Source organism: Paroedura picta, chromosome 7 (assembly GCF_049243985.1).
Source record: "Paroedura picta isolate Pp20150507F chromosome 7, Ppicta_v3.0, whole genome shotgun sequence".
Taxonomy (NCBI): domain Eukaryota; kingdom Metazoa; phylum Chordata; class Lepidosauria; order Squamata; family Gekkonidae; genus Paroedura; species Paroedura picta.
In genome coordinates this window covers 93,736,602-93,749,271 of record NC_135375.1, presented here as the reverse complement: position 1 = coordinate 93,749,271, position 12,670 = coordinate 93,736,602, and the positions used below count along the sequence as shown (strand labels likewise).

The 12,670-nt window shown below is 44.0% G+C and overlaps 1 protein-coding gene across 13 annotated transcripts in view; it reads right to left on the bottom strand.

Annotated features, from left to right (window-relative positions):
* Window positions 1-1,113: 1,113 nt before the first annotated feature.
* NRG1 (neuregulin 1) overlaps window positions 1,114-12,670 on the bottom strand; it is a 680,406-nt gene continuing 668,849 nt past the window's right edge. For 7 of the 13 annotated variants that reach the window (XM_077345426.1, XM_077345425.1, XM_077345421.1 and 4 more), the window contains 3 exons: window positions 10,935-11,065; window positions 9,119-9,322; window positions 3,728-4,558 (listed from right to left, as the gene is read on the bottom strand). In XM_077345426.1, coding sequence (XP_077201541.1) covers window positions 3,904-4,558; window positions 9,119-9,322; window positions 10,935-11,065 — 990 coding nt within the window. In that variant the 3' untranslated portion in view covers window positions 3,728-3,903. Of the gene's footprint in view, window positions 2,894-3,035; window positions 4,559-9,118; window positions 9,336-10,934; window positions 11,066-12,670 lie in introns of those variants that run through there. The other 6 variants (XM_077345424.1, XM_077345419.1, XM_077345420.1 and 3 more) reach the window with 3 other exon arrangements.

The following is a 12,670-nucleotide window of genomic DNA, read 5'->3' as shown; positions in this document are numbered from 1 at the left end:
ACAATTTAAACAGAGCCGGCCTTCGCATAGGATTCCAGTCTAGTGATAAAAAGGACTTTAATGTGTTTTTTTTCTCACTTCATCTTTTTAATGAGCACTTCAGCTGTTTCTGTCGGGGATTCGCTTGCCATGGAAAGGTGCTCAATGCAAGGGTGCCATCGAAAAGCTCTCTGAATAACAACACACATTAGGGGGGAAAGTGGCTGCCAATAAGAGACAGCATAAACCTACCAAAGGGTTTGTTTGTTTGTTCTTCACCTCCTTCCAAGTCTGGGCATCGTGATTTAGCACATTTGGTTCCCGTGCTGCAATAGCCCAGCCACAGAAGGCGTTGGACAAATGTCCAGAGCATGGCTCCATGTTTTACTGCTGTTGCAGGGGCACTGCTTCCTGCCCTTGTGGTTGCACACTCTAGCACGGAAGAGGGCACATGAGAATGCCCTATATGGGCACACCCTAATTTTGGAAGAGTAAATTTAAAAAGTAGTGACGTAGAAGTAAAATGGTTTCCAGTAACTTCCATGCCTGGGCATGCAAAAATGTAACACATAAATGGGAGGAGGAGGAGGAAGAAGAGGAATGGATGGAGAATGTTGAAGTCTACTGGAATATTGGTTTAGCCTAGTAGTATACGTTTGCAGTCACTCGTATGGTTTTTTAAACTGCAGACTGTGCCCAAATCCAAATTTCCCTCCAGAGGACTGGTTTTGCATGATTACTTGTGAAAATTCTCCCTGCTCAGTGAGGTGGAATGAATGTTCTCTAGCGCCAGTTTGGATGATACCTATCTCTTGAACAGATATTAGTGTGGCTTATTGATGTACAGCATAGTGGGATCACTTTGTTTCCTTGAAGGCCAGTAAAAGGAAGGGAGGGTCAAGAAAGAAATGCATTTCCAAGGAGAGAGAAGGATCACAGAACCCTGGAGTATCCACGCCGCGGAGAAGGAAGAAAACGCTCCTGTTCCTCCCCCTCTCACTTTCTCATTGCATTTGCCAAATAGTTCCTACGAAATATAGATTTCAAAGTCCACATATGGATAAGCTTAGGATAAAGGGAAGGGTAGGGGTACCGGAGCTCTGTTCTGCCTTTAGAAATCAGATTTTCACCAGCCAAGGAGGACAGTTCCGTTTAATCCCAGGATACGGATAAATGTATACTAGAAGAAACATTCTGTTCTTAGGTTCAGAACCAGCAGCCAATACTCAGCGAGGTTTTAAGCATGCGCTTGAATTCAATATGGTGTCATGAAAACTTCAGACTTGTACTCACGCGAATTACATAACAGGGGAGCAAATGCATTAGTTACTCGGCAATGCAGCCTTCTCAACATTTACCAATCAGGTGCCAACTTCCGCACAAGTACGCCCACCGCCCAAATCCATTTAGGAAACAAGATTAGTTTTGCAAATCTGAAACCACAGTTTCGTTATACCTCCCAGTTTAGGGTGGTTGGGAATCCCAAGTTCTCGTGTTGCTAGACATCGGTGTTCACAAAGTACAACCTCCTAGCCTAGAACTGGAGGCTTCTGTGTGTTTTCCTAAGTTCCTAAGTCACCTCAGCACACCCAGTCTGATTTTTCATTCATAAAAATGTACAGCCCACATCTGCACTGCAAATGTTGTAGTTAAACAAAATTAATAAGCCAAGTTCCTAAATCTGATCTCAACTCTGGTCCAAGGTGCATAGTTACTGGCTCATGAACAAGAAGCCGCAATAATCTTGCTACTGGGGCCTGAAAGCCAGGCTAGATGGCAGATGTCTTTATTTAAGCCCAAATCAATTCCAGTGACACAGAACGCAGTGTATGGCTGGTCTTACTGTTAAGATCGAGGAGCTTATGAATGGATGGGAGGAGCCTAATGCTCCTCTTACTTGTGGTTTCCTCCTCCACTGAGGTCTGATACCAGAGGTGAGCTCTACTAGAAAAAAAGCACTTGGTGGTGGTAGGGTGATTAGGGGATGAACAGTGGCCAGGGGGTCCCACCACACCCTGCTGGTGGCCCGGAGGTGGGGGGCCTGGCATCCCTCAGGGGGACAGTTCCACTTCCTTCAACAGTGCACTACTTTTGCTCTGCAGCTCAAAGCAGATCCCCTCCTGTGTTTATATATGACTGGGTTCCCTAACTTGCTTCTTGGAAGGAGGGCGTTTTAGTTTAATTGGGGGCCACATGCATATCTGTAACAAAACCCATGCATGATTAGGAGCCCAACAGATAGAATATATTTGTTTACAGTAACAAAACATACAACCTATTTAAATAAAAAGCAGTCTCAATCACCCTCTGGGAGCTAAATGCTCAGCCTTTCACACAGAGCTTATTTTAGCCCTTTTTTTTGGTTTCCATTTAATGTAGAAGCTGTATTGGTATCAGGAATTTTAGGCATAATCTGGCCAGACCGAAGCACTAAACCCCCAACTCTCCCATCCAGAGGACTTTAAAGTGCTCTTTTGTAAAGTATGTCATTGCTGCCTTGATCTCCTTGGAGGAAGAACAAGATCATTATATTTTTTTTTTTGAACCTTAGTTAACTTGGCCGGATCACACCATTAAACCTCCTGTAAGTTAAAGCAGCTGTTTGTTGCTGCTCTGTTAGTTTTTTGTTTGGAAGCAAAAAGTGATTTAACTATTAGAAAACACAGGCCAAAATGATGACATTTTTATCAGCGTTGTAAAACAAACAAACAACAAACCTGTTCACTGTTTTGCCGAGACCCAGAAACTAAAATGAACAGACAAGGCGGACATAATTCAGTGGGAGATTCTCACACACAAACCACATTGGAAATTAATGCAAGGTGTGCAAGAAGCCTGTTGGATCGCTGCTGATCTTTCCCCTTGCCAATCGCTCACACATGGGAGACCTTCCTGTAGGGCAGGGGTTGTCAACCTGTGGTCCTCCAGATGTCCATGGACTGCAATTCCCATGAGCCCCTGCCAGCAAACGCTGGCAGGGGCTCATGAGAATTGTAGTCCATGGACATCTGGAGGACCACAGGTTGACGACCCCCACTGTAGGGCATTGGGTCTACTTGGATTTGACAGACCAGGAGCTCCTTAGCTTGTTTCTAAGAAACAGAGCTACAAAAACCAAACCTTCAGGGAGAAAAGGAAAAAAAAAGTCAAGGAAAGACTGTTCCTATAGAATTTCTTGTCTGATTACGAGGAACATAAAATTCTGTGAAGGAGTTAATGTAGTTTTAGGCCTCCATTCACCCCTCTTGTCCCGTTGTAAATAATGGCGTCATGTTGGGAGTCACCATTTTGTCAAGTCTCCCCAAGCAGGGCTCCTTTGGGTCAGAGAAGGGACAAACTCCAGATTATGTGACAGCAACAACAACAGCAACAAAAAAACACCTTTGAGAAGAAAAAGGGTGGTTTTGTTCTTCAGGTAGGTAATGTGTTTTGACTGGGGGCTACAAGAAGCAAACACAGGGACTGTTGCAGCTGCCCATTGTACAGCCAGTCACCATTAATGCATTGCATCAAGGAATAAAAGAGCTGGGGAGGGGCTGTGGGGAGGGAGGGGTCTGTGGCGGGGAAACAGCCCAGAATGTTGGACACCTCTGCGCAATACTGTGGAACAGCAATCACTTTTTACAAAACTTGCTCTCAACATAACGTAACATAAAGGCACCATTGATATCGTTCTCGTTTTTGAAATACTGTAAAAAAATTGCTACATATGGCACATAACACTTTTGTATATACATTATATATTTAATTTATAAAAGTTTTTTTTTCCTGTGGGTTTTTTTTTTAATCCTAGTAGCGGAACTGCTAAAATAAAATAAATTGTTTTAATTTAAAGGTGGAGTACTTCATTATATAAAATAAAGTTTTACATGTGAATCTATGTGGGTTTCTTTTTGTTTGTTTAAAATGTTTTTTTTTCTTTTTTTATACAGCGATGGGGTCTTGGTTAGCTATTACACTGGACAATCTTGCTTGCAATTCTTCTTGCGTCGAGAACCGGCTGGTTTGGTTAGTCCTGGTTTCCGCCAGTCGGTATGCGGTAGCTGATTCTAGGTCGGCAACTGCGGGGTTCAGTACGCTCAGAAAAGGTGTGTCTTCTCCTATCCTTTCGTCCTCTGCTTCACTCTCTGAGCTACTGTTCTCGCAGCTTGTGTCGGTGTCCATCTCCAATCTGTTAGAAATGTGGCCATTGGGCTTTGTTCTTTTTGCCCTCCGACTGTTGACGAGTTTCTTTTGGGGCTCCTGCGAGGGTTCGTATTCCTGCGTGGTTTCGTATTCCTCGTCCTCCACTATCCTCAGAGGACTGGGCGGGAGGCTGTTGCTTTCGTGGGCGGGATTGTGGTGGTAAGAAGAGTTGATCTGCTGTATGTGGTGCTCGTATTTTTCACGCAACCGGGGCGGTGTCACAAGAAGGAGAGGCCTCTCCTCTTCTATAAACGGGCTGACTGCCACGGAAGGGACAGACATTGTTAAGCTGGAGACCTGTGGAGACATTTCTGAGGCAGGTGACTTTGGAGAACTCGGAGTGTGGAAATCTACAGGTGACATGCGAGCTGGTGTGGTCATGGCAGATACATACCTAAAGAAGTCCAGATGAGAGGAACAAAACAAAAGAAACAACAAAAAAAGGGGTCAGTTTGTAAGAAAACCAGTTTCTTTTCTCCTTGGTTTCTGATGAACAACCTAACAATAATCCTCCATTTCTTAAGCAATACTGGATAAAAAGGGCACATAAATAGTAGATTTCAAATTCCCGCCCTTCAGACAAGGAAGCAACTGCGAGCCGCGCTCTGCGCGGCTTGCAGTTGCTCCCTTGCTGGTGGCCTGATACGTCGGGAGGCGCGAAGCACCTCCCGACGCGTCAGGCCGCTGACCAAGGGAGCCCCTGGCAGCCGCGCGGAGCGCGACTGCTGGGGGCTTCCTAACCTAGCACCCGCTTATTAGTTGCAGCGGGCTTGATTACTAGTTGTTCTTGTTGTTGTTTTTGTTATTATTATTATTATTATTATGGACTTCTTTCCCCTGCTCCATCAGTCTTTCTCTTCAGACTTTGCCTGTGCAGATCTAGTGCCTGAGGCAAAAACTGAAAAAGTTCTGATTATTTAGGAAAACAGATTTTCCCTCATTTTTTAAATAGCAGTATGAGGAATTAAACCTGGAACTTTCTGCATGCAGGATAAACATATGAAAGAGTCCCTGTCTTTTTTACACACTAGTGGAATCAGGATGCAGGGGAAGAATTGTTAAAGAGATCAGAACTTTGTAACTGTTAGAGGAAACTTGCTTATTCATTGGTATAAGAGATTCTCCACTGCAAATTCTACCGCCCATTCTACTCTCATACGGAGTAAGATAATTAGCTATTGCTTATTCTGTGGCAAATTTTAGTATGTCATTACAGCTGAACTGGTAAACTGGGACCGGCTGTACTGTAAATAAACGCAGAAAACATAAATGAATCCAGGGCCTAGTCTGCACACAATAGATAATGCACTTTCAATGCACTTTAGAAGTAGATTTTCCTGTTCTGCACTGGAAAATCCAGCTGCCAAAGCACATTGAAAGTGCATTATCCTATGTGTGCAGACTAGGCCCTGGTTTGCAGAGCAAACTCTGCCCTGAATGCTGGAGATGGTTGAAGGTTGTGAGAGTTTACTGCCAACCTCCCCAACCCCCTTCATCCCACAGGGTTCAGGGATGCTGATGCACGCATATCTTTGGATGATCAATCAGAAAGCCACATGACTCCATTATGAGAGGAGTCTGCTTTAGGATCCCTGGCCACGTTGAAGAAAGAATGCTTTCCCTGAGCCTCTAAATCAGGGGTAGTCAACCTGTGGTCCTCCAGATGTTCATGAACTACAATTCCCATGAGCCCCTGCCAGCATTTGCTGGCAGGGGCTAATGGGAATTGTAGTCCATGAACATCTGGAGGACCACAGGTTGACTACCCCTGCTCTAAATGACACAAATTCAGTCTAAGAGCACCCCTTTCCTTTGTCCAAGAAAAGCTCTCAATGCCTCTGGCAGTATAACAGTCTGAAATTTAATTTATAAACTCTATTTCCCCAAAGAAATATTTTTATTATGCAGCATCTATTGATCTGAGAGTAGGAAGGGGGTCAGCCTGCTTGGAGTCAAAGAATTGGAATTTACTGGCCATGGTAGAATAAAATGGTAGATTAGAATATAGAGGGTGTTCAAATAAGATATGAATTTATTTTGCCAAAGAGCAAGAGCAAAGACTATCAGAGTGGAGAAGATGCCAAAGTGGCCTCTTATAACCACCACTGAATGGGCATTCTTTCTAGCAAGAGTGAAAGCCCTAAGTAGACTAAGGTGTAAACTGCATGGAGCTTTTATTCCAACCCCAGATCGATTTGGTCCCTGCCCTCTACACAGAATGCGATTTCTGTTTGGATTTTGGGTGATTTAAATTTTCCTTCTGCAGCAAGAAGGATTGATCCGGAGTGACCCTACCTTTATTGTGCAATATCTCAGAGTGCTGTTAATCCTCAATATCCAGATAGGGAAAGAAAGCTCCGTGGTAGAGAACCTCTGATAGGCTACACCTGGTCATGTGACACGCTTGCCTTAAAGGAGAAGCCCCTAATTTCTCTCAACTTCTGTCGGTCCTGGATTTTTCCTCCCTCCTCTGACTTTTTCGATCCTCTCCCCCTCCCCTCCAAGAAAAGAGGCTCCCTGCCTGGCTCCTCTCCCCCCACCCTTCAAGAAAACAAAGAAAGAGTTTCCATTTGCCTCCCCCCCACCTTCTGAGCCTCCCTAGCCACATGCAGAAGACTTTCCTGTTTCAATGGGGAGGAGGGGGGAGAGGAAGACCCGAGTTCAAAGTGATCTGAATTCAACAGGATTGACAATGGAACAAACAAAGTAAGTGCAGACTCTGCTTGGGGGAAGTCAGATGATAAGCACAGGAGGGAAGAGAATTAGGGAAAGTATAAAAAAACCCCAGTGAAGAGCAAACTCATTAAGCACAAAGAATTACTGTAACCAATCTGCCTTAGATGTTTTAAAATTGTAACTGCTGATCAAGCGAGCTCCAATTCCTTGATAGAGTCAATGGTAAAGCCAATAGCCAGCAATTTCTTGTCCATGATCCTAAACCACAATGAGATATAGGAATCCTTCTTCAATAAGACCAGATAGCTGTTGACACGGAAAAGTAACTTTAAGCACAGATTAAATGCAAGTATCCGTGCTGTAGCGTCCAATGTGGCTGACCAAATTCAGCTCGCAAAGCCACACGAGCAACACAGCATGGTATCTTTAGCAGCTAAGGAGGTAAGGAAGTGGAAAGTCAACATGTTCTGTGACCATTTGTACTGTTATTGTTTTGCTCTGTTTTCTGCCCATTTAACTGATTATCTTAAATAACAGGCTCAACTTGCTCTATACAAGGTTGCCCTTGAAGCTGATCCGGAAACTCCAGCTAACCCAGAATTCAGCAGCACAAGTCCTTACCGGGACTCAGTGGAGATCTCACGTCACAACAGTGCTCCCTGAGCTGCACTGGCTCCAGATCGAAGACTGGATCAGTTTCAAAGTTTTGGTGCTAACCTTCAAAGCCCATAATGGTGTGGGACACTTGTATTTATGGGATTGCCTGTTCTGCTATACCCCCTCAAAGAGCACTAAGATCTAGTGTCCTCTTGTTCAGGACCCCCAGCCCAAAAGAAATAAAATTGGCCTCAATCAGAGCCAGGGCCTTTTCAATCCTGGCTCAAACCTAGCTCTCCCAGATGAGATCATGGCCCTCTATGACCATCAACAGTTCTGGAGGGCCTGCAAGACAGAGCTGTTCCACCAGGCTTATCATGGAGGCCAGGAAATTAACACTGAGACAACACTGGCCTCCCTCCTCAAACTAACCACCCAGCAGAAATAAAGTTACCCCTTTCAAAAGGCCCACCTCTAACTTATTAGAGGTGGTCTAATAAGTTAATGATATAATTTAATTTGAAAAGTTTACTTGTTACTAACTGTTATCAATGTAACTTTATTGTTGCATGTACATGCCTGTTGTTACCTGCCCTAAGCCAACTGGGGAAAGCGGGCTATAAAAATAAAATAGTTGTTACTTATCAAACCAGGCCCACTTGAAATAATCAGAAAGTTTCACCCAAGGATGTCCTTCAAAGGAAGGCTACAAATAAAGTGGGTTTTGGAGAGATAAGATAACATTTAATGAGCAGGGTTGACATTTGTATGAAATATGAGCAATTTCCTCAGAGCTGCAACTTCAGGGGTCTTTTATTCAAGATAAATCTTATTATCTTTGGGTTCCAATGGACTCGAGTAAATCTTAAACTTTGAACCAGTGGATTATTTTTCAGAACAGAAATCTGAGTAGTTGGTAATGTCAAATAGAGAGCAATACCAACAAAATCACATACCCTCATACGGTTAACCCATGGAAGAAAGTTTGTTGTAACAATAAAATAATCAATAACACTGTATTCAAATTCCCCTGTGGGTCTGCTCCGGAATGGTAATTTATTATATAGCCAATTATAATTATAATTATAATTATTTACTATATTTCTTACCTGCCACTCTTAGCGCATGGACTCGTGGCGGGTTACACTACAAAAAATCCCACACCAATAACCCCCTGAAAAACCTCCATTAAAACCACACAGAATAACACAGAGAAAGCCCCCAATATGGTGGAGAAATAATCCTACACCCAACGGAATGCCTTCCACCCAGGCAGCAGAGGGCTTTGTCAACAAATCATCCCCCAAGATGGTCAAGAGAATTAGCCAATTCTAGTCTATTTGCATTTACTATGGAATCTTTTGATGATCTATCAAACTGGAAAGACTGGATCTAATAGTTTTCCAAACAAAAATCTATCGGAATTCTCCATTCAAGCAATAAAGTCTACTCCCCCACCAAAGGTTGCTAGGGAAACAGCCCTTAATATTGTCAAGAAGCGTTCCAGACCAGTGGTCCCCAACCTTTTTCAGGCCGGGGACCGGGGGTGGGGGGAGAGGGAGGTGCGGGCGCCAATGGGCGCAAATGTGCAGCTGCCGCACCTGCATGTTTGCGCCCGCCGGTGTGCCAGCGCCTGCACCTTCCCCCCCCGGCAGTGCGAAGGTTAGCTTATGAGGGGTACCTTTCACTGTGAGGTGAATCTCGATAGGAATCGGGGGTCTCTCGTGCATGCCGTAGGAAACTGTTGCATTCTCGTGGCCCCCCGATGCCATTGAGGCGCCCTCGGGGGCCTGTCGGGCTTGTATGCCGGCTGTTCTCCACCGAGGAACTCACAAGCACGGAGTGGCTTTCGGAGATGATGCTGTCGGTCCTGCCGTTGCTCCAACTGATGAAGAGCCGTTGGGAGGAAAAACAAAGAGAGCATTTTAAAATTGGAGAAACGGAAAACCAAGAGATGTTTTCAACTATCTGGGCAATATATACGGTGGATTCACAGGGCATGAGGTCTTCATTGGTGCCTCCTCTTGCTGGAGTGACTGAGGAGATACTTCTTTAAAAATGAACCATTATGCGTCCAAAACGGGGTGCACAGGAAATGTTCTAACAGGCACTGATGTCAGTTTCAAAGTTTCACTGCTATGTAAAAGGGCACGGAACAAGCATGGTGGGTACTGCTCTGTGTTAAGGAAAACAAAGCAACAGGAATGAGTGTTTGCCCTCCAGTTTCTTCAAAGTACTTGGAGAAGGTCAGAGCAGCCTTTCTCAACTTTTTTTTACAGTTGAGAAAGCCCTGAAACATTCTTCAGTCTTTCAGATACCCCAGAAATGGCGTGATCGTGCGGAATTCGGCTGGGAAGCATAGCTGTGTATATGCCCATCTGGGACCCCTCTTCCCAACCCCTCCAGGCCCATTACTGACCATTTGGGGAGTGGGGTGGACAACCATCTATGATCATATCACTCAATAAATGGTTAATAAGTTTAAACAATATATAAAAATCAATTAATTCCCACTCATTTGGGAAACCCATGAAAAAACTCCAGGGCTTTGTGAAACTCTGTTTGAGAAAATCTGCTTTAGAGTCTGGTGGAGTCAAAAGCCATGAGCCAGTTCAACCTTATAAACTCTGAAGGAGACCTTCTCAGGACTTGCGAGTAGATCAACTGTAGAAAACAGTGAAGTCCCCATATCAGGAAGGGGAATGGCTGGGAGCAGCTGGATTTGTTCCATGACCACCATGTCTGTATGGATTTTCTTCTTGTGCTACCACTAATGGGATGTTACAGGTTCTTTTTATATACCTGTAAACTGCTCTGAGTCAAGACAGGTGGTACTTCATATTCTAATACTAACAACAATGTATGTGAGCTAAGCCAACTATGCAATTAAATATATGTACATTGGCTTAGGACACTGGCCTGGCTGCATTTTAAACTCTGTGCTGCAGATCCTCCTTCTAACAATGGTGTGATATGCAGTTACGTATATATGAGAGGAGGGACAAGCACAGCAGGGTTATCTGCCGGGAGGAAGGTGATAACTGAATACTCCAGGACAGAAAAAGGGGACTAGACCCCCCCCCCCCGAAAAACTCAATTTAAAAAAGGTATGCAACAGGAGTGGTAGATGTCTACAATCTTGCTAGTATTCACTTCTTCATTAAAAGCTAGACAAATGCTCCATGGGTTCACTATGAGGACACTGATCCTCTACAGGGGAAGGAGCTAGATCATTCACCCGCATTCACACCATTTGGATATCCAGTTGGGTGCCTCATTTCATGTTGCGCCGGCCTCCAAGGCAAATTCTGTTCTGGAGGAAGAGCTGCACTTTCCCAGGAACAAAATCTACAACATGCCACAGAGCCAGAGTATGATATTTCTTTTGGCACACAACAACGGGTAACGGCTACATCATAAGCAACAAATAACATGAAACGGCATACCCGATACCTGAACAAGGCAGCCAGGCTGCTGGTTCTATTTCAGCTTCCTACCTGTGGCTGGGTGTCTGAGTGACCGTTGTGGAGTGGTGAGTCGTTGAGGTGTAGTGGCTGGTGGAAAAGGAGGTCTCCGTTTCCCTCTCGACAGCATGCTCGCTGGATATTACGTTCTTAGATACATATTGCTAAACAAAACAGAGACAGAATACACATGTCTACACTTCAAAGTACACGTCTGTGTGCTTTCAAGTCCGGCCTGCGCACAACTTTCTCCGTACGCATATGAAAAGATGCAGTGAACAATTCCGTGCGTAAAGCACCATATTTACTAGACAGATGCGGCAAGCAGCATACGGTGAAATGAGAGCCTTTGATCACTGACACGGGCAGTTTTATTTCTCCTATGTTTTTGTGAACTACAACTGAATACCAGGGGACTGATTGGCTGTTTTGGCAAAGGATTATAATTGGCTGTATTTGGATGTTATGACACAGTTCACTAATGTAACAGAATTAATTTTTGCTATATATTCCCACTGTCATGTAAGGAATTCATAATCTGAGGAAGAGTGCTTGCACTCGAAAGCTCACGCCCTGAATAAATCTTTGTCGGTCTTAAAGGTGCCACCGGACTCTGATTTTATTGTGCTACTTCAGACCAACACGGCTACACATTTGCAGCTACCATGTAATTATTCTTAATGCTAAGATGAGAGAAAATTTCATGTCGTTTGAGAAGGAATTCCAGATAAACACAGCTGGTTTCACTGAGCACCACTTATTATGCACAAGACCTAAATGGTCTTGTGATTAGTTTGCTTTAGTGTGATCTGGCCAGTGGCCCTTGGATCACCGCTGCTCTGTAGAAAAGTCTCTGCTGTTACACCTCTCTGTGTCACAATCTGCTTTAGATCTTTCCCTATACATGTCCCAGAAAGAATTAGTAGAATTCTGCACTGTACCAATTCAAATTAAAGGCAGGAGGTGTGTGCCAAAGTTCTGAATGCTACCTGCCCATTACAAAACTAAACAAAACCCCACAACCCTTCTTTGAGTAATAAATCAGGCAGAAAGCAAGTTTTTTCTATCCTTTTAGCAAACTAATTTCCCCCAAAGTTTAGTTTTGGCCATCAGAGAAACAATGGAGTCTGAATTCTGGTCGATTCTTTTCTGCTATTAAAAAACAAAATTGGCAAGGGGGAAAGGTTTGACTATTTGGTGGCTACATCACAGGCCTTGCTTGACTACAAATTGGCTCTCGCAGGGAATGATGTAATAGGGAAAATGTCTAACTGTCTGAAAACACAGAACAGGCTCTTAAGAACAGGTAAAATCCTGCCTCTTCTGTAAGCCAGGGCAAAAGTATTCACTGCAAAGTTCCTTAGGGTTTCCCATATGTCATTGAAGTAGCTAACATTTAGCTAAAGTGCACATACACACATAATTGTTGTTCTCTCACAAAAGCTGGCTGATATCTTTTTCTCTGTAACATTTATCCATCATGGACATTTCCCCATCCTTGGATCTGGGATGACCAACCAATGACCTGTGAGCTACACCACAGCCCTCCCAAAAACCCTTCCTGAGGGCCTCTAACCATTACCAGGAGCACCATAGCAGGTAAGGGATGTAACTAGGGTCGCTTCTGCACATGTTGGATAATGCACTTTAAAAGCAGATTTTCCTATTCTGTACAGCTGCAAAAGCACATTGAAAGTGCATTATCCAATGTGTATGGAATGATAACTGGAGCAAGTTCCAGTTCTGAAAATGGAGCAAAAGGGTGGTGA